The 21,279-nt window shown below is 36.6% G+C and overlaps 1 protein-coding gene and 1 long non-coding RNA gene across 2 annotated transcripts in view; one reads left to right on the top strand and one right to left on the bottom strand.

Moving 5' to 3' along the window:
* LOC106874396 (uncharacterized) overlaps positions 1 to 6,275 on the top strand; it is a 66,662-nt gene extending 60,387 nt beyond the window's left edge. Inside the window, exons 11-12 of the mRNA XM_014922121.3 lie at positions 3,946 to 4,077; positions 5,775 to 6,275. Of these exons, the coding sequence (XP_014777607.1) occupies positions 3,946 to 4,077; positions 5,775 to 5,909 (267 nt within the window). The 3' untranslated portion in view covers positions 5,910 to 6,275. The remainder of the gene's footprint in view (positions 1 to 3,945; positions 4,078 to 5,774) is intronic.
* Positions 1 to 21,279, bottom strand: part of LOC128247900 (uncharacterized) — a 31,294-nt gene that overhangs the window by 510 nt on the left and 9,505 nt on the right. Inside the window, exons 2-4 of the long non-coding RNA XR_008264215.2 lie at positions 6,270 to 6,486; positions 5,741 to 5,883; positions 1 to 373 (exon numbers count right to left, since the gene is read on the bottom strand). The exon at positions 1 to 373 is cut by the window's left edge and continues 510 nt beyond it. This is a non-coding gene — a long non-coding RNA (uncharacterized LOC128247900). The remainder of the gene's footprint in view (positions 374 to 5,740; positions 5,884 to 6,269; positions 6,487 to 21,279) is intronic.

Here is a 21,279-nt window from a genome sequence, read left to right as displayed (position 1 = left end):
TGATAACAACTTTTGTAATGACTGCGTGGTTAAGAAGTTCACTTTGTAGCCACACTATACAGCATTTTAGGCAGGTGTCTTCCACAATAGCCTTGGGCCAACCTTTGCTTTGTGAGTTAATTTAGTAGATGGAAACTGTGTGGAAGTTTATCATACATATACATGAGTGTGCCTGTATGCATGCATGCGTGCATGTTTCTTTGTGTTTGAGTTTGTCCTTGCTTGACAACCAGTGCTGGTTTGTTCATGTCCCCATAACATAGTAGTTTAGCAAAAGGGTAGAATAAGAACCAAATTTTAAAAATAAGTATGGAGTCAATTTGTTCTACTAAACTATGCAAGGCATTGCTCCGGCATGACCACAGTCCAGTAACTGAAACAAATAAAAGAAAGAATTATTTATCTGTTTCATGCCATAATAACCAATACTGCAGATAAATATTAACTCTTTATCATTCAGATTACTCTATCAAATGTCATGCATATGGCGTAGTGGTTAAGAGCAGAGGCTACTAACCCCAAGATTCCGAGTTCGATTCCAAGCAGTGACCTGAACAATAATAATAATAATAATAATAATAATAATGATAATAATAATAATCAATACACTGGAAGCTGTGTCAACACTATGGAATAACAGCAGAAAAAAGATGGTATAAACACACGCCAGAAAAGGTCACAGAAAACAAGAAAGCAACCATACTCTGGGATATGCCAATACACACAGATAGAGAAATTAAGGCAAATAGACCAGATATAGTCGTCAAAGATCATGAAGAAAAAAAATGCTTTCTAATTGATGTATCAATACCAGCAGATGACAACGTTTCCCTAAAAGAAATGGAAAAACTTTCAAAATACAAAGACCTGGAAATAGAGGTAACTCAAATGTGGAATCTAAAAACAGAAACAATTCCTATCATAGTAGGTGCCTTAGGTATAATAAAAAAATATTCAGACAAATACATAACAAAAACACCAGAACTTACAAATATATATAACATACAGAAAATTGCCCTACTGGGCACTGCACACATCCTACGCAAAACACTTTCAATACAGTAACCATAAGAGCATCACAGAAAACGACAGCACATACCCAAGGCGCACAGAGCTGCGCTCGGTAGTGAAGTGAAAGCACGTTATAAAAATAAAACTACTGAACAATAATAATCATAATAATAATAACATCGAAAAATACCTTAGGAATGAGAACCCAGGTTCAAAATTTCCCCAAGACACCTGAAGAAGGCTGGAGGGTATATCAGCCAAAATGTTGCGTTAACAACAAACAAGATGAGGATAAATATCCGTCAAATGTAAATAATGTCATGCATATCTATTTACACTGTTTTGAGTTAATCATGTACTATCTTGCTACTGCAACATTTTGATGATGCAATTGCTTATTTTTAGAGTGACATTGTAGGGTAGGTGTGAGAGGCTGGATCTGGCCAGTTTCAACATAAAACAGGCAGAATATTTGAGCTTTGATATCACCGGTTTAAATGCTAAAGGGGTAATGAATTAATGAATGCATAATACCAAGATAGCTGGTCAGACTAATCTGCAATGATGAATGTTGAAATTTTGGTGGATCTGCCTCTCTTGTCATCATCATCACCATTTAATGCCTGTTTTCCATGCTGGCATGGGTTGGATGGTTTGACAGGAGCTGGCCAGCTGAAGAGCTGCCCATGCTCCATGCCTGTTTTGATGTGTTTTCTGGGGTTTGATTCCCTTCCTAACACCAACCACTTTACAGAATGTACTGGGTGCTTTTATGTAGGCCTGGCATGGGTGTGTTTATGTGGCATTGCCATAAGTGCTTTTTATATGGCACCAACACCCATGAGCCAGTAAAATTAGGAACACTCAGTTGGAGAAGACTCAGGGGACATGCCTGTGGACAACTATACTTTAATTTACCTTGAAATGTCTTCTGAGGCACAGCAAACTGCCAGGTATCTCAGTCAGTCTCTTGTCACCCCCTTTGTGTGGCCCAACGTCTGAAGATCCTTTCTCACAACTTCATCTCACTACTTCTTCCTGGGTCTACCCCTTCCACATGTCCTCTCCACAATTTGAGATTGGAATCTCTTCATGCGACTGTATTGTGCCATAATTTTTATGATTCTAAATCATTCTGAAACTTTTCCTTCTAGTTAAAAGTATAGAACACCAGCTACAAAACACAGTTTCCCAAAACTTGAATCAGGATTCACTAGATTTCTGAAAATCTCTGTATACCTTCTTATCTTGAGATAAGAGTACAATAAAGATAATATTTTTATTGATAGTTAATGTAACAGTGTTCAATAATCCATTACTATCACTGTGATATAGTGTATTGTGATAACTGGAACAAGATAAACAACAGCTTTGAGTGACATAGCACACATTCTATGTAAACTTACAAAATTATCTGAGTGGCTGGTTGCAATTTTTAAGTACTTTATCTACTTTCCAATAGACAGCTCTCTTCAGCATATTTATTTTATATTCAATGTTGTTGCAAGTAGCTCTTTTGAATATGCAAACAACAATCAGTATTAAATGTCTAGAGTTGCATCATTTAGATAAACATCTACATGATCCCTACTTCTGAGGGTTTGTGTAGAAGAGCATCTTCTACAGCAGAAGGGCTTAGAAGACGCCTTTCTACAGCCAGAGGGCATCTGGCTGTAAAAGTCTGTCTTCACAAATTCCATCCGATCCACATAAGTATTGAGAAGTGGATGATGCTGATGATGATAATGATGATGATGATGATAATGATAATGATAATGATGATGACGATGAGGATGATAATGATGAGGATGAAGATGAGGAGGAGGAGGAGGAGGAGGGAGAAGAGGATGATGATGGAGACGAGGAGAAGGATGATGATGAATATGTTGATGAAGCTGATGTTGATGATGAGGATGATGATGATAATGATATATTGTATACACACACACACACATACACACTCATACATACACACATACTACTCTCTCACTCTTGTATCTCTCACCCCTTTTTCTCCTGTTTCTCACACACATATGCATGCACTTCTATTTCACCTTTTCTCTCTCACTTTTACATGCACCTTCCTTCCTCTCTCTCTCTCTGTCTCCCCCCCTCTCTCTCTTTATAAACTGTCTTCTGATCCAAAGCCCACGTTTTCACGACAGACATCAAACAGAATGTCAATGGCATTAACTTCCCCTATCATAGGAGACAAGCAAAGACCTTACATAATGCACTTCAATAAACTTGGTTTTTCTTTTAGCAGAGGTTCCTGAATTTCAACAAAGTTAAGTTATCAAAAGAAAATCTTATATTAAATATTTGGCCATAACTATATTATTGCAGTAACCAACAGAAGAAGGGATGTGCAGGCATGGCCTTGTGGTTGAGAAACTTGCTTTCTAACCTTGTGGTCTTCAGCTAAGTTTCTTCTATTGTAGCTTTAGGCTGACCACTTGGTGGCTGGAAACTGAAAGAAGCTTGTCATGTGTGTGTGTGTGTGTGTGTGTGTGTGTGTGTGTGTGTGTGTGTGATTGTGTGTACCATTGTCTAGACATCATGTAATGGTTGTAAATGAGATCCAGCAAGATTGTTCATTTCCTGTCTTCCCTGATAAACACATGTACCTTGAGAAAATATTACCTTGCTAGGAAATAGGTGAGGGATATCTGGCTGTAGACAATCTGCCTCAACAAATTCTGTATGACCCCTTACATGCTGAAAAATAGCTGTTAAATGATGACGATGATAATGAATAGGTGGAGGAGGAGAATGATGATGATGATGATGATGATGATGAAGATAATGTCAATGATGACGATGATAATGATGACAATGATGATAATGATGACACACTTATACATGAATTTATTCTTGTTTTTGCTTTCCTTGTTCATTACTTGTTTCCTTTTTTGTTCTTTTTTTTTTTTTTAGGCAGCCCGTGTAAACTCTGCATGCAAGCGTTTCCATAACGATGCTTTATCGTTTGCAGCCAATGGATATAAAGCTCTACCTCAAGCTGAACTCGATTCCTATGTGTTATTCACAAGCAATGCAAAACTCAGAGTAATGTATTAATTATATACACTACATACATATATATATATGAATATATACACTCACCTTCTCCCCCCCCCCCACACACACACATATGTATTCAGACTTATGTTGGGAAAAAGTGGCAATAGCTCGATAGTTTGTTATTGAAAATTCCAAAGATCAATGTCTACTTATTGTTAGTGTGTTACTAAGTTGTTACTTGTTGCCACACGGCTGGTAAAAATATTTGTTGATCATGTGCGTACCTTCATAAATTATTCAAAGTGAAAATTTTATTTTAAAGACTGTGTTGTGTTGTCTATATGTTGAAAGACATATGGAAACACACACAGACACACACAGACACGCACGCACACACACACACACATACACACACAAACACACACACACACACTCACACACATGCACACACATACACAAACAACCGCACCACTGAATGTATTATATATATAAATATATATATATAATATATATATATTATAAATATATATATATATATATATATATATATATATGTATATATATAGTCTTTTTTTTATGTCTGCATTGCATTGTGTCGACAGACTTGCACATAAAATTCCTGCATTTTTAATCAAAACTTGTTAATTACTAAAATGACAACACTACCTATTTATCTACCTTTCACACACACACACACACACACACATACATACTCTCTCTCTCTCTCTCTCTCTCTCTCTCTCTCTCCCTCCCTCTCTCTCCCCCTCTCTCTCTCTCTCTCTCACTGTATTTCATTCTCAACAACAACTTTTTTCTCCTCTTTTCCCCTTTCTCTACACAAATATTGTTATAGACAGACACACAGACAGACAGAAATCAGCTTCTGTTTTATAATAAAAGATTATGTTTTTAAAGAAGAAGCATTATTCAACTTTATTTAACTTTAATTTGTAGATGTTACTTGTAAATATAATTTTGGAGGAGATTAATCCAGCCAGTATTTGCAAGGAAAGATCTGTATAAAAACATTAAGTAGCATAGCTGTAGTCAATGATCTACTTTCATATGCATTATTTATGGGTGAAATGAATAACAAAGATACATCATCCCATACGAAAACTGTTGGAGTTAGTTATAAATCCATTGCAATGTTCAAAACCCTTCTCTATTATCAGCAGGTATCTCAGTGCTGCAAGTGTTTCACCCCTTAGCCTGTATGCTTTGCCTGAATGGGTATGGAATTAGTTTTTTCCTATGGACATGTGTCACCTACGTTCAGATGAAAGCAACTCAAGATGCTGCAATAATTTGTTATACATGGCTAGTATTAATAACAAACAACAAACATTTTCAATTTTGAAAGGCTTAACTCCTAGTCAGACTGTCTTACCAACTCCTAGTCAAACTGTCTTACCCATTCTAGCATGGAAAGCAGATGCTAAATGATGATGGTAATGACGATGATGATGCATAGTGACTATGTTTCAATATGGTTGACTGAGTCCAGATTGTTGTATCTTCTTGAAGAATGATACTAAAATTTCCTTCACAGGAATAGCATATTTTTTTTTTTTTTGCAGTTAAGTGTTTCAGCTATATTTTGATAATGGTTTGCTTTAACAGATTACAGAGTTGCTTGTGGGTGAGTGGGAGTGAAAAAATAACATGTCTATATTTTGCAATAATTTTTCTCTATCATGGTTTTTACCAAATAATCTTTCAATTCTTCTTTATACTTTCAGGCCAAACTGTTCCAGATTCCAATAATGGCTCATTACTTAGTAGGAGTTTTGGTTTTCGCTTGTTTCCTCTTCCCAATTCTTTTCCAGACAGGTGTCTTGAAAATTAAACCTGCAAAGAAATCATGGTATTCTTGAAATGGTGTTTAAATGTTCCTGTACATAGAAGCTATTGATTTTTATGGCAAGATTGAGTTATACTAATGACTATAACATTGTTTAAAAATATAATATATGCCTATATAATTATATATTTATCTACATGCGTGCATGGGTATATGTATGGTTGTATGAGAGTTTGTGAGTAAGTATGCATTGAATTTTGCCATGTATTTGTGTATGAATATATGTATGTGTTTAACCTTGCTTATGTGTTTGTGTATTTATGTATGCCTGTATGACTATATATGCTTATATGCATGTATGTATGCATATATACAGGCTTGCATGTATGTATGCATATATGCACATATAGATATCTATAAGTATAGTACTCACCAAAAACAACAGGGTAATTTTTACCTTCTTTCAGTAATTCCTGATGTTTATGCTTCAAGCCTTGATCCATATTCTTCTTGTGGCTCATTTAGTATTCTTTCAGTTATTTTTCTTTTACTCATTCTCTTTTGTTATCCTCACTGTTTCACATATTCACTGCTTTTCTCTTCTTCTCTAGCTTTCTATCATCTCTCCCCTTCTCTCTCCCTCTCTGTCTCTGTAACATTGAAAAACAGATTCAAAAATCTCTCAGATGTAACTTAAATTTCTAGTCAATACTAATTTTATAAAGTCTATATCTACAAGCATATATAAATACATACATACATGCATACATACACATATTTATGCATATATACATATATATATATGTCCATGTATGTATATCTGTCTGTGTATCTCTCTCTCTCATTCTCTCTCTATATATTATATGTATATTATACATACATACATACATACATACATACAGACAGACAGACAGACAGATAGATAGATAGATAGATAGATAGATAGATAGATAGATAAACTTGCTTGGAAATGGATGCATGGCGTTCAATCAAATAATAATATAAATAGTATATATATATATATATATATATATATATATATATATATATATATATATATATATGCATATATACATACATATATGTACATACATACATACATATATACGTATATAGATATGCATATAGGGGTACAGGACATCACAAAATGTAAGCAACAGGAAATATGAAAATAAAGTTGGGTAAACAAAAAATGAGGGAAGCAAATCGAAAACAAGACAAGTAACATAAAAAACGACCCGCCATCAGTTGCTGGCTGTCTTTCTACTCCTTATTTCGAGCATTGAATCCCAATATAAGACTTTGAAGTCTTAACTGTCACAGTTGAAGCATTCCTGTCACAACATGGGACCTTGAAGACTGCTAAAATGCAAGAAAGCATACTAGTCCTTTAATATTTAATATTCAATATTTCATTTATTCAATAAGACAATCAATACTTCATTTCATTTTACTATACCTACTATGTATACTATATATTCTATATCCTACATTAATATTATAAGAATATAAATAAAACATAAAAAACAAACAGAGCTGGAATTCCTTTGAATAATATGATGATGATGATGATGATGATATATATATACACACATATAGAGAGAGAAAAAGGAGGCAGTCAAAATTTTGGATAATCCTTTATTAGGCACTTTCGTTTGTTTTTTTTTAGCTCGTCAAGATAAGATCAAAATCAAAATGGTAAAAACAGAATGTTTCATTGCTCAGACAGATGAATTGGATGCTTTTATTTTTGTTTTGTTTAGAAGAGGAGAATATTGTTTTTTTGTTTTTTTTTGAAAAAGGGATAGAGAGATGAAGAAAAGCAGAGTGGTTGGGAAATATACAGAGAGAGTAGTTTCAGGACAATCAAGAAAGAGGAGTAAAAAATAAGGATGGGGAAAGGGTAGATAGATAGATAGAAGGACAGAGAGAGAGGGAGAGATAGGGGTGTCTTTTCAATTTGGTGTGTCAATTCATTGAAATTTCATTACAAAGTAATTTTTATTTTCTTCTTTCTGCCTTCTTTATTCTTTTTACATTGTATACGTTTCAACATATTTGTAAATAAACACATTTTCTCACAAGAACTGGTCACCTTTGAAAGGTGTCAATTTTAGGAAGTAGGATGGAAGAAATAAGAAAAGTGGGGAGGGTGCAGTCGTGTATTCTTTTACAGTCAAAACATAGAATTACACACAATATGGGATTTGGTTATACAGTGTAAAAGAATTTACATTTTCATAGTCCTTTGAACTTTAATGACTTTTTTGCATTTTTCAGTAGTGACTGCACCTCCCCCTTTTCTTATTTCTTCCATCCTACTTACTAAAATTGATACCTGTGAAAAGTGACCAGCCCTTGTGAGGAAATGCATTTATTTACAAGCATGTTAATAAGTATACAATGTGAAAATGAAAAAGAAAGGAGAAAGAAAAAAAAGAAAAATTACTTTGTAATGAAATTTCAATGAACTGAGTTCAAATCCTACTGAAGTCAATTTTGTTTTTCTTTTATTTCATTTATTCTTCTGGATCAATGAGATAAAGAATCTCTCAAGAACTGATTTCTATATCATATTTTGCTATTTCCTCTCAGAAATCTGAGGCATTGTGTCAGGTAGATGGACAATTCGTCAACAGACAGTTGGTCAACAGACAACTTACAGACAAGACAATTGACCAATTGGACAATTTGCCGAAAGGACAATATGTCAACATTTTTTAAAAACAAAGTAAAAATTACAAAAAAGTTTTATTAGACTTACAAATAAAAACAATTTATTTATAAAAAGATACTGTCTGTTGACGAATTGTCTGTCAGCAAATTGTCTGTCGACGAATTGTCTACACATGTTGTCTATTGGTGCAAACTTTGTCATGTGGTTAATGAGCTCTCTTTGCAACCATGTAGCTGCAGCACCTTGGGAAAGTGTCTTCTACCTAAAGGTGGGCACCATTAATCGCAAAGTTAACCTTGTTAACCATTAATCCATTAACCAAAAAATTAACAGTTAATTATTTTGTAATGTAATGGAAATTATCGATAAACCATTAATGTTAATTTTTATTATAAAAAAAGCAAAAAATCAGTTTTAGTTCTAAAACCACCTAAAAACACCTTTAAAAAGTGCCAAAACTATAAAAATCCATTAACTTCAATTGAATTGACCTTAATGAAAGCTAATTTAAGTTGACTTGAGTTAACAGAAGTTAAATGTAACGAAATTTAATTAGTCCGATTGTGATTTCCAAAGTTAACTTTAAAGTTAAACCATTAACAAAAATGTTAACCTCATTAACTAACGATTAACAGATTAACAGTTTGGTGCCCAGGTTTGCTTCTACCATAGTACTACCCCAGTACTTACTTAGAAGTAAGTACTAGGGTCAGTTTGTTCAACTGAACCCTTCAAAGTGGTGCCTCACAATGGCTGCAATCCAATGACTGAAACAAGTAAATGACAAAAGATAAGAAGCTTTTTTCTTTCCTCTTCCTCTTCTTCTCTTTCTCTTTCTCTCTCTCTCACCTTCACTTACTCTCTTTCTGCCTCTCTAATATTCTCACTTCTTCTTTCCCCTGTTTCATATTCTCACTTCTTCTTTCCCCTATTTCATATTCTTACTTCTTCTTTCCCCTGTTTCACGCCCTTCATCATACATCTCTCTTTTGATTGCTGCCTTTCAGTAGCAGCTTCAGTCCTTTGCTGAACCCCTCAGCTTTCTTGCTTGTATGCTAACGGTTATTCCTGTTCCCATCTTCTTCCCAGCTCTCTATTTCGCCGATGGCCTTCTCTTCTTACATACCACATGCATTCATATATATGTACAGTTGATTAGAAAATATATGAAATCCAAGAAACAGGTAATAAGTACTATGATATTTGTTGATTGTTTGGGGAATAAACTACCTAAGCTAGCTACTGTATTTTCTCTTAATAAACATTTCATAAAAGATTGTTGTTGTTATTATTGTTGTTGTTGCTACTTGCTGCTGATGATGATAATATGGTTGCTGCTGCTGTTGTTGATAATATGGTTGCTGCTGCTGTTGTTGATAATATTGTTGCTGCTGCTGTTGTTGATAATATGGTTGCTGCTGCTGATGTTGTTGATAATATGGTTGCTGCTGCTGTTGTTGATAATATTGTTGCTGCTGCTGTTGTTGATAATATTGTTGCTGCTGCTGTTGTTGATAATATTGTTGCTGCTGCTGTTGTTGATAATATTGTTGCTGCTGATGATGATGATAATATGGTTGCTGCTGCTGTTGTTGATAATATTGTTGCTGCCGTTGCTACTGTTGTTGTTACTGCTGCTGTTGCTGCTGCTGATGATAATATGGTTGCTTTATTATTATTATTATTATTGTTGTTGTTGCTGCTGCGACTGTTGTCGTCACCGTCGTCGTCGCTACCGCTGCCGTCGCCGCCATTGCTGCCATCACCACTGCCGTCGCCGTTCCAGCCACCGCTGTCATCGCCGTCGCCTCTGCCGTCGCTGCCGCCACTGCTGCCATCGCCGCTGCCGCCACCACCACCGTCGCCGCTGTCGCCACCACTACCGTCGCCTCTGCCGTTGCTACCTCCACCGCCATCACCGACGCCACTGCCGCTGCTGCTGTTGTTGATAATATTGTTGCTGCTGCTCTTGTTGTTATCGTTGTTATTGTTGCTGTTGCTGTTGCTGTTGCTTCTGCTACCATTCTTATTATTGTTGTTGTCACCGTTGTAGTTTTTGCTACTGTTGCTGCTTTTGCTGCTGTAGTTGTTTATGTTGCTGTTGTTGCTTCTGTTGTCATAATTGTTGTTCTTGTCACTGCTGAAGTTGTTTAGCTCCAGCCTCAGCCTTGATTGAGCAGGTATACAATTAAAGGTACTCAAACCAAAGCAGTCACATCTTTCTGTTTTTAAAGCTTAGATTTTTTAATAATAATAATGATAATAATAATAATAATAATAATAATAATAATAATAATAATAATAATAATAATAACAACAACATCGAAAAATACCTTAGGAATGAGAACCCAGGTTCGAAATTTCCCCAAGACACCTGATGAAGGCTGTGGGGTATATCAGCCGAAACATTGTGTTAACAACAAACAAGATGAGGACAAATATCCGTCAAATGTAAATAATGTAAATAATATAGTTCTTGGTTATCGTATATCTCCTTCCTTTTTCTAAGACAGAAGAGAGTGATTTGCAGCAGATCTGGATGCTTTTTTTTTTCTAGAAAGACTAGAAATTACAAACAAGCTGTTACTAGTACATTTTAGAAAAAAAAAAAAAAAAGAAACATAGCTGTTAAACCCAAGGTAAGCCCTAGTTGAGTATAACTAAATGTATAACTACACAAGGATGCTATGAATGGCCCTAAATGTGAAATGGTAACAACACATGACAAATAAATACGTTTATGGAGACCTGCCAAAAGTTAATGAAAAGATCAAGCAAAGATGGCTGTGATTATCTGGCCACTGCGTGTGCCATCCTGGACTAGAAGCATCCAAATTAGTCTTGTGGAATCCACTTCATGGTGATGTGAGAAGAAGAAAACATTGTCACACCTACATCAACAGCTTGATTGCAGACACTGGCCAGGACTGTATCCAGGACCCAGAGGAAGTGATGATAGACCGAGAAGTGTAGCAAGTGGAATATGTTGCTGTGGTCCAGGTTGGAATCCGGCCATAATAATAAATAGTATGATCAGTATTTCCTCTAAACTGTGTGCTTGTGCATGCGTGCACTTGTGCACACACACACACACACACACTCTCTCTCTCTCTTTCACGCACACACACACACATGCCCACATGCATGCACACAGATGTTTTGCAACTAGGAAAGGAAAAGATGGGCACACACAAGGTTTTCAAGAAGAAATCAGATATTTTTAGTTGAAGAAATTTGAGCAGGCAGGATTGGCTGTGTGGTTAAATAGCTTGCTGTGAAACCATATAGTTTCAGGTTCCATCCCATGGTGAGGCACTTTGGGTGTCTTCTATTGTAATCCAAGGCTAACCAATGCCTTGTGAGTGAATTTGGTAGATCAAAACTACATGACAGCCACTCATATATAAATGTGTGTGTGTCTATGTGTCTATGTGTGTGTGTGTATGTATGTATGTGTGTGTGCATATGTATGTGTGTTTGCATTTGTGTTTGTAATCCTCACTGCTTAAAATTGTTATTTTATTTACCTCCCTGTAACTTAGCAGTTTGGTAAGATTAACTGATAGAATACAATAAGTATCAGGTTTAAAAAATAAATACAAGGGCAAATTTGTTTTACTACACCCGCAAAGGCAGTGCTCCAGCGTGGCCACAGTCAACATACTGAAACAAGTAAAAGATAGAAAGACAAAAGATTGTTACTTGCATGGATGTGTGCATACTTCATAAAAGAAGACAAGATTTGCAGACAATGCATATTTCTGCATGCATTCGCTGCAAAAATATTTGAGGGAACATGGCTTAGAATTTCAACCATTGCTTTCTTGTCTTTTGAAGGCAAGTAGAACTAAGTTATCTTATGAGTCCTTTCTTTATTTAGAAGAAGTAAAGCATGATTTGAATGAGGTTTGGTTGTTATTTCCAGCATGTTGAGCAACCACATATGATGCTCTCTGATTGTCTCAGGGAAACTCATGCATTGTATTACTGTTCTGTTTGTTTTCTGTTTACAGGAAATTAATTTGTAGGAATGTAATTAAAAGTTGAGTGTTTACATCTAAAAAATGTGAAGACTTTTAATAAATAAAGCAACTTGGAAAACAAGAATTATTTAAAAAGAAAACCATTAATAATATAAACAATACATGTTTTTATTTCCTTCTCTATGTGCAATTAAAGAAACTGCCAGATTTTTAACAAGTACACACACACACACACACACACACACACACACACTCGCGTATATATCTTTTCTATTAAACATACATTGCAAAATGTAATTATTTAAAGGAAATTATAAGAAAAATATATTAATTACTATATTTATTATTTTCTATAAAATGCTAACATTTTCTGTGATGTTGCAAAAGAAGTATAGGTTAAAGAAATTAAAATCAGAAAAAATTCAAATTTATAACTAAAATAAATTTTCACCTGAAGAACATGATCAAAATAACTTAAATTTTTTATGACATGCGTAGGTAAATAAATAACTGGGAATGGATAAGATAAGCAAACAAAAGGCATTAAAGAGAGCAGAAACCACAGTTACTGGTTAATGTTCAAATACATAGCCATTATTCTATGACGATTTTAAAATGCTATTTTTGATCTACAAGTTCTTAGATTTTTATATGTAGTGAGTAATTTTTTTTGCTCATATTTTCAGTATTGCTGTTGTCGTCGTCTTCATTGTCATCATTTAATGTCCATTTTCTATGCTGGTATGGGTTGGATGACTTCAAAGGGACTAATAAGGCCAGGGGCTGCACCAGGTCCCATGGTCTGTTTTGGCTTGGTTTCTACAGCTGGATGCCCTTCCTAATGTCAAACACTCAACAGAGTATACTGGGTACATTTTACTTGGCACCATCACCAGTGCTTTTTACATGTAACCGGCACCCACACCAATGCTTTTTACATGACACTTTGATTTTAGGATATCAATTCTGTTGTGGTGGGCAGATCTTTTTGAGTACAACAATGTGCCACATCTCTTGGTCATCTCCTTCATAAGGCTCGGCATTATGGTCATCTCCATAATGCTGGTCATCTGGTCATCAGTAATGCTATGAGACATGACCAGTTAGATGCTATAATGTGTTGTTTTCACTTCAATGCAGCACATGATATATCAATAAAAGTGATAAATTTGCAAAACTGCAAACACTTTTTTAAAGTGTTTTTTAGTTGCCTGACCCACTTTAGTAATCCATGTTGATTACTTATTTTTAGTTGATTGTATAAACCTTTTTTTGATAGGCCATCCTATATATTTGTATTTTTTATGTGCATTTTTAATTTTTTTCCTTCTGTGTTTTTATATATATATATTCCTTTTATATGTTGAAGGCCATGGTAATATTTATATATGATCAAATGTATTGAAGCGTGGTGTTATATAAAGTCATTGACTCGAATTTGATGTTTATTTATTTATTTATTTATTTATTTATGTGTTTCAGCCAAGTGGCTGCGGTCATGCTGGTGCACCACCGTGATTTTCATGTTCCTTGCATGGCTCTTCTCCCCCACCTGACATGGTCCAATCAAGAGTTTTGATGGCACATCTGGTGTATAAGAGAATTTGACACAGCTGCCCTAAACTGCGTCTCATTACGAGCCATTGGTTCGTCTGGTATCGTGGAGAGGAAAGCGTCAAGTTTTGTCTTGAAGACCTCCGCATCCATGTCTTGCATGTCTCTCAAATGTTTTGGCAGGGCATTGAAGAGCTGAGGTCCTCTGAAACCGAGGCTGCTGCAGTATCTCGTTCTTATGTGAGATGCAGTGGACGGTACCTTTGGCACCATGCAGTGGCGACCCGTGCGGGCATTCCTGTAGTACTTGATACCAAAGTTTGGCACCAGTCCTTCCAGTATTTTCCATATGTATATTATTACATATCTCTCCCGTCTGCGCTCCAGGGAGTAGAGACCTAGTGCCTTCAGTCGCTCCCTGTAGTTCATCTGTTGGACTGTGGCGATCTTTTTTGTATAGTGCCACTGAATTGCCTCGAGTTCTGCTGTCCGCTTAACACTGTGTGGTGACCACAACTGAGAGCAATAGTCTAGGCGGCTCAGAACAAATGTCTTCCATAGAATCAACATGACTTTTTGATCCCTTGTACGGAAAGTCCTCAGTATCCACCCTGCCAGTTGTCTGCACTTTGCTGTCAACTTGACAATGTGCATGTGAAATGATGCATCACTACACATGTTGATGCCCAGATCTCTTACTGTTTGTGGTTCTGGGATTGCAGTACCTCCAGGCCCTGTGTATGCCAGTTGGGAGGTACTTGTGGTCTTGTAGCGCAGTACTTGAAATTTTTTTGCATTGAACTGCATATTATTTTCCTCTGCCCACTCATATATTGCACTTAGGTCATTCTGCAGGCTTACAATATCATCAGGATTCTTTATTGCCTGAGATATCTTTGTGTCATCAGCATAGCTAGTGACAGTGGCTCTCCGAGTGACCGTGGGCATGTCCAGAAGGGCCACTATGAACAGTAGTGGCCCCAGAACAGTTCCTTGTGGAACACCGCTCAATATTTGTGTTTCCCTAGATAGTTCTCCATTGGCTGCAACTGTCTGACTTCTACCATTCAGGAAGTCATGCAGCAACTCTCCTAATTTACCAGCTATGCCAAGGTTTCGCAGCTTGTGACATATCAAGCCATGATCAACTTTGTCAAAGGCTTTTGCAAAGTCGAGATATATCACATCAACATTTGAATGGTCAAGCAGCTGCTTCAGGACCCAGTCATAATGCTGCAAGAGTTGCGTGAGGCAGCTTCTACCTGGACGGAAACCATGCTGGGTCTCATTCAGCAAGTCATTTTCTTCTAGGAACGCAATCAATCTCCTTCTGACAATTCGTTCCATGACTTTGCTAATATGTGAAGTCAGAGAGATGGGCCTGTAGTTCCCAGCCTCTGCTCTGCTTCCACCTTTATGGATAGGACATATGGTGCCTTCCTTCAGCTTTTTGGGAAGTTTACCATTTGCAAGGAAACTCTGGAAGAGTATCCAGAGAGGTCCTGCTAATTCTTGTTTACATGACTTTAAGAGGACAGCTGGGAAACCATCGGGGCCAGTTGTCGAATTTGAGCTCATTTCATTTATGGCAGCTATCACATCTTCCTCTTCAATGTCGATGTAGGTAATGGATGCAGTCTCCTTCTGCTGAGTGCTATTGTCAAAGAAATCAGCTGGGTTCTTTATCTGCATGTGACTCAGAGGAGAGGTGAAGACACTCTTGAATTGTGTACTGAGCACTTCACTTATCCATGTGGGATCTGCAGTCAGTGAACCATTAGGCAGGAATAGGGGTCCTATCGTATACTGCACCGTAGCAGTCTCCTTTGCAAATCTATAGAAAGCCTTGGGGTTTGTTTTTATGCTTTCTACTGCTCTCTTCTCCTTCTCTGCTCTCTCCTTTTCATGGGAGAGTTTAATTTTGTTTTCTATTTCTAACAGTGTTAGTTTTAATTTAGCCCTTTTCCTATCCTCCAGTTCTCTATTTAACTGGTTTGAGACCTTTGTTCTGTGTCTCATAAGGATTTTCCTGTCTCTAGGAATTCTATTGGCATATTTGCTGGTCTTTCTATATGGCACGTATTTGGTGCATATGTCTTGTATGGTTGACATAAAATGACTTAGTTTGAGGTCATTGTCTTGTATAGAAAGCCTGTCATGCCAGTTTTGATTTCGAATCTCTCTGCGAATTGACTTCCAGTCCGCCCCGTGGAAATTCAGGTTGGATATTGCTTGAGTCCTCCTGGTGGGGTGGGTGTCAGTGGGTTGTCTAGGACCATACATAGTTAATTCTATAATGTTATGATCTGAGAGAGATGTGGGCGTTATTTTCACATTATGGATTAGGCTCACATTGTTTGTGAAGCAGAGATCCAAAATATTGCTTCCCCTGGTTGGTTGGAGTATCACTTGTTCCATGAACAGCATGTTGGATAGTTGTAGCAATGATTTTGCCTGGCTTTGTTCATGCAGTGACATCCCAGAGAGGATGTGACCTTCAGGCCATTTAACATTTGGGAGGTTAAAGTCGCCTAGGAAAAGTATATTGATGTGTTGGTCCAGATTTGTCAGGACCTCTTCTATGCGTCTGAGACTGTCCTCAAATTTACCTTACTGCTTTGCGGTATTTGGTGGACGGTATGTTGAGCATACAACTACATCAATTTGTTTTATGTGTACTATTAAAGTATCACATACAGAGTTTGAGTGTGATAGTAGTAGTAGGGGTGTGACATCTTCTTTGATGTACATTGCAACTCCCCCATGACTTCTATCCCTTTTGTCTGTTCGGAGTACGGCATACTCTGGTATATTTATCTCCGCATCTGCTATATTAGGTGTTAGATGCGTTTCGGTAAGCACCATGCATATTGCTTGATTGCATGTTACTAGGTCTTTCAAGTATAGGAACTTGTCTTTGCCGCCTGTTCGTAATAGGCCCCGGATATTCAGTAGGAATATGGGTGTGATATCTGTGCAGGGGTTCCTGGTGTTAGCGGTGGCCATCCCTGATCCATCATCTGTGGTGGTCTTGGACAATGGTGCGTGTGGCGTTGACTCTGTACCCTCTGCATCCACGTTAACTGTTGTACCATTTTCTGGGCCACGCTTAAAAAAGCTTGCTGCTCGGCTACTGCAGTTCGTACAGCCTCTGCATATAGCCTTTTTTGGGGAGCAGAAGGAATATACGGACTTCTCTCTTTGTGAGTCCTGTTGGTATTTGGTGGATTATGTGTACGTAGATTTAAGCTTTCTGGTCTCCCTTTTCTGCGCTCCCGCTTATTTTGTTGTAAGTGGTTATCTACCTTGTTTAGCTGGTGGTGTTTGGGATGGGCAAATTTGCAGTTTCGTCCCTTTTCCCCGTGCCAGCAGGTACCATTTAGGTAGAATTTACAGATCTGTTTCTTTTTCTTTTTATCTGTGTGACGTGTTTGGGCTTGAAGCCTGTTTGTGTTTACCGTCTTCTTGTCTGTTCTCCTGTCTTTGTCGTTTGTGGTGCAGCGTTGACTGTATTCACCATGGTCATTGCATCCCTCATCAATGTCTTTTTTCATCTCTGTCTCAATTTCATTTGAGTACTTCTTTTTTGCAGTCCTATAAACCCTTTTGTCTCTATAAAATGAGGCAATAATTATTTCTTGTCATTTACATATATCTATATCTATATATATATATATATATATATATATATATATATATATATATATATATATACATATATACATATATATATATATATATTACGGAGATGTACTTGCATAGCAAGTGACCTGATCTGAGATCGTATGCTGGAACGGAAACAATTGCAGCGTGGAAGGTGTTTATAAGCCATTTAAAATAACACACAAAAGCCGTCAGATTCACTTCAACATTTATATATATATATATATATATATATATATATATATATATATATATATATATATATATATATATATATATATATATATATATATATATACACATACATATATATATATATACATATATATATATATATATACATATATATATATATATATATACATATATATATATATATATATATATATATATATATATATATATATATATATATCGAGACCTTTGGAAATGTGCAGTGCGTGAGAAGACCCGACAAGCCAAGTTAGACCATAATCCATGGCCTCTGCCAGGGGTGTAGCCAGCCCACTTATGCGTACCTTTCCTTCATTGGACACTAAACTTTGCTTGCGAAGACCTGTTGGGGCAAGTGAAATCGAAATCGTAATTGAACCAAATTCGATGACTGGCACCTGTGCCAGTGGAGCGCTAACAGCACCATCAGAGAGTGATCATTGCCAGAGGAGCTGTCTGGCTTTCATGTAAATAGCACCATTTGAGTGTGATCGTTACCAGTGTCGCCTTACTGGCACTTGTGCCGGTAGCACGTGAAATAACATTCGAGCGAGGTTGTTGCTAGTGCTGCTGGACTGGCTCCTGTACAGGTGGCACATAAAAAACACCATTTTGAGCATGGCCGTTGCCAGTACCACCTGACTTGCCCTTGTGCTGGTGTCATGAGGGCCATGTGTGTGTGTGTGTGTGTGTGTGTGTCTCTGTGTGTGTTTGTACCCCCACCATCACTTGACAACCAATGTTGCTGTGTCTACATCCCTGTAACTTAGCTGTTTGACAAAAGAAACCGATAGAATAAGTACTAGGCTTACAAAGAATAAATCCTGGGCTCGATTTGTTCGACTAAATGTGGTGCTCCAGCATGGCCGTAGTCACATGATTGAAACAAGTAAAACAATAAAGAAAACTATGCCATTTTAATCCCGAGCAAGTCTGGGTATCTCTGCTAGTTGATATATAAAAATACACAGTTGAGTTGAACGAGATAAATAAACCATTTCACTTGGAAATAAACTTATGATATTTTCATTGAAATATCACAAGAATATCATCAAACCACAGAAATGAAGTTATCTGATTTCTGATCAGATGACAATTGATGAATGATGGCATACACATTGATTACTGATAGGAAACCAGATTAATTCATAGTCTATGCTTATCAGGAAACTCCAAGAATTGAATATGAGTGTTCTATCATAATCATCATCATCATCACCACCACCACCACCACCACCACCACCACCACTACCATCATCATCATCATCATCATCATTTAACGTCCGTTTTCCATGCTAGCATGGGTTGGACAGTTCGACCGGGGTCTGGGAAGCCAGGAGGCTGCACCAGGCTCCAGTCTGATCTGGCAGTGTTTCTACAGCTGGATGCCCTTCCTAACGCCAATCGCTCCATGAGTACTTTTTACATGCCACTGGCACAGGGGCCAGAGGAGGCTAGCAACAGCCACGATTGGTTGGTGCTTTGTGGCCGTTGCCAGCCTCCTCTGGCCCCTGTGCCGGTGGCACATAAAATGCACCCACTACACTCACGGAGTGGTTGGTGTTAGGAAGGGCATCCAGCTGTAAAAACAGGCACAAAGCCAGCAAGTTCATCGACCTCAATTCTCACCTGCTATTTATTTTATCAACTCAGAAAAAATAAAATGTACAGTCAACCTTGGCGAAATTTGAACTCAGAACATTTATATAATATATTAACTATATTTCTTAACTTCAGTTATATACTTTGTATGTCGTTAGGCAAATGGTTAGCCATTATATGATACTTCTGTCCCTAACATAATGTTTAGCAAAAGGCCTACCTATGTCTTGTGTTACACAGATGCAAACAGTGTTAAGTACTTCCTTTCACAAAAGAACATTGTCATAGATAAATGCTAGATTTGATTACTGTATGGAAAACATAGTCACACCAATTAGAGGACAATGTTCCTGAAGCCTTTTGGAGATAATCGCTTCACAAAACTGAAGAACAGCAGCACATTCATTGCTTATTGTTTGGAAATTCATAACTGGCTTGCCAGAAAACTTTGAGTACTGTATCTTAGTATTCCATGTTTTTATATATTAAATATATTCCCTACTTCAATGATACTGAGGTCTAATTCTTTTGCTACACATAGGGTTTAATCATTATATATATATATATATATACACACACACACACACACACTTATGCATGTGAATATATAACCCCAGGTCTTATACATTTTTTAAAACCTAGTACTTATTTTATCAGTCTCTTTTGCTGAACCACTAACCTATGGGAACATAAATGCACTACAATGGTTGTCAAGCAGTGGTGGAGGACAAACACACCCACAAAGACACATGTACATAGATTTATACATATATACGACAGGCTCCTTTCAGTTTATGTCTACCAAGTCCACTCTCAAGGCTTTGTTTGGCCTGAACCTATAGTAGAAAACACTTGCCCTAGGTGCCACACAGGGGACTGAATCCAGAACCATGTAGTCGGAAGCAAGCTTCTTACCACATGGCTTGCCATTATATATAATTTCCTATTAGATGCTCCTCTGCTTAAGAAGAATGTTCTTTATCTGAAGAATTTCTAATAGGAAATTCTTTACACATCTACCTAACATGTAAGTCTATGTGATTCCTATTACCAAATGAAACATATAATGGAGAACAAATGATGCCTAAAGATTTCTATTTTCCTATTTTATTATAAATTAACTCTGCAGATAGTTTTTTTTCCATAATTCTTAATTCTAATATGTATTTTGACTAACATACATCATCAACTATGGATACATACCAATTGTAATATTGAAATAAGCAGACATGCTTCAAGAGGAAGCAGCTGGGATTTACCCCAACTAACTAACTTATATATATATATATATGTGTGTGTGTGTGTGTGTGTGTATACATATATTTACACACACACACACACACACACACACACATATATATATATATATATATATATATATATATATATATATATATATAGATAGATAGATAGATAGACAGACAGACAGGCAGACAGACAGATAGATAGATAGATATACACATAGATAGTTAGACAGATAGAAATATAGAAATAAATAGATGTATACATATATATATGTGTGTATGTTTGTATGTGTATATAAACGCACACATTATATATATATCCCACATGCATTATATGTATATTCTTTCTTTCTTTAGTTTGTTTTAGCCATTACAGCTAAGGTCATGCTAGATATTGTATGTGTGTGTGTGTTTGTGTATACATATACTCACACCACACACACACACATATGTATGTATATATGCACACACCTGTTTGTGTGTCTACATCTGTGTGCATACATCTGT

Source organism: Octopus bimaculoides, chromosome 5 (genome assembly GCF_046866305.1).
Source record: "Octopus bimaculoides isolate indiv1 chromosome 5, ASM4686630v1, whole genome shotgun sequence".
Lineage (NCBI taxonomy): Eukaryota > Metazoa > Mollusca > Cephalopoda > Octopoda > Octopodidae > Octopus > Octopus bimaculoides.
This window is presented reverse-complemented; position numbering and strand designations above follow the sequence as displayed.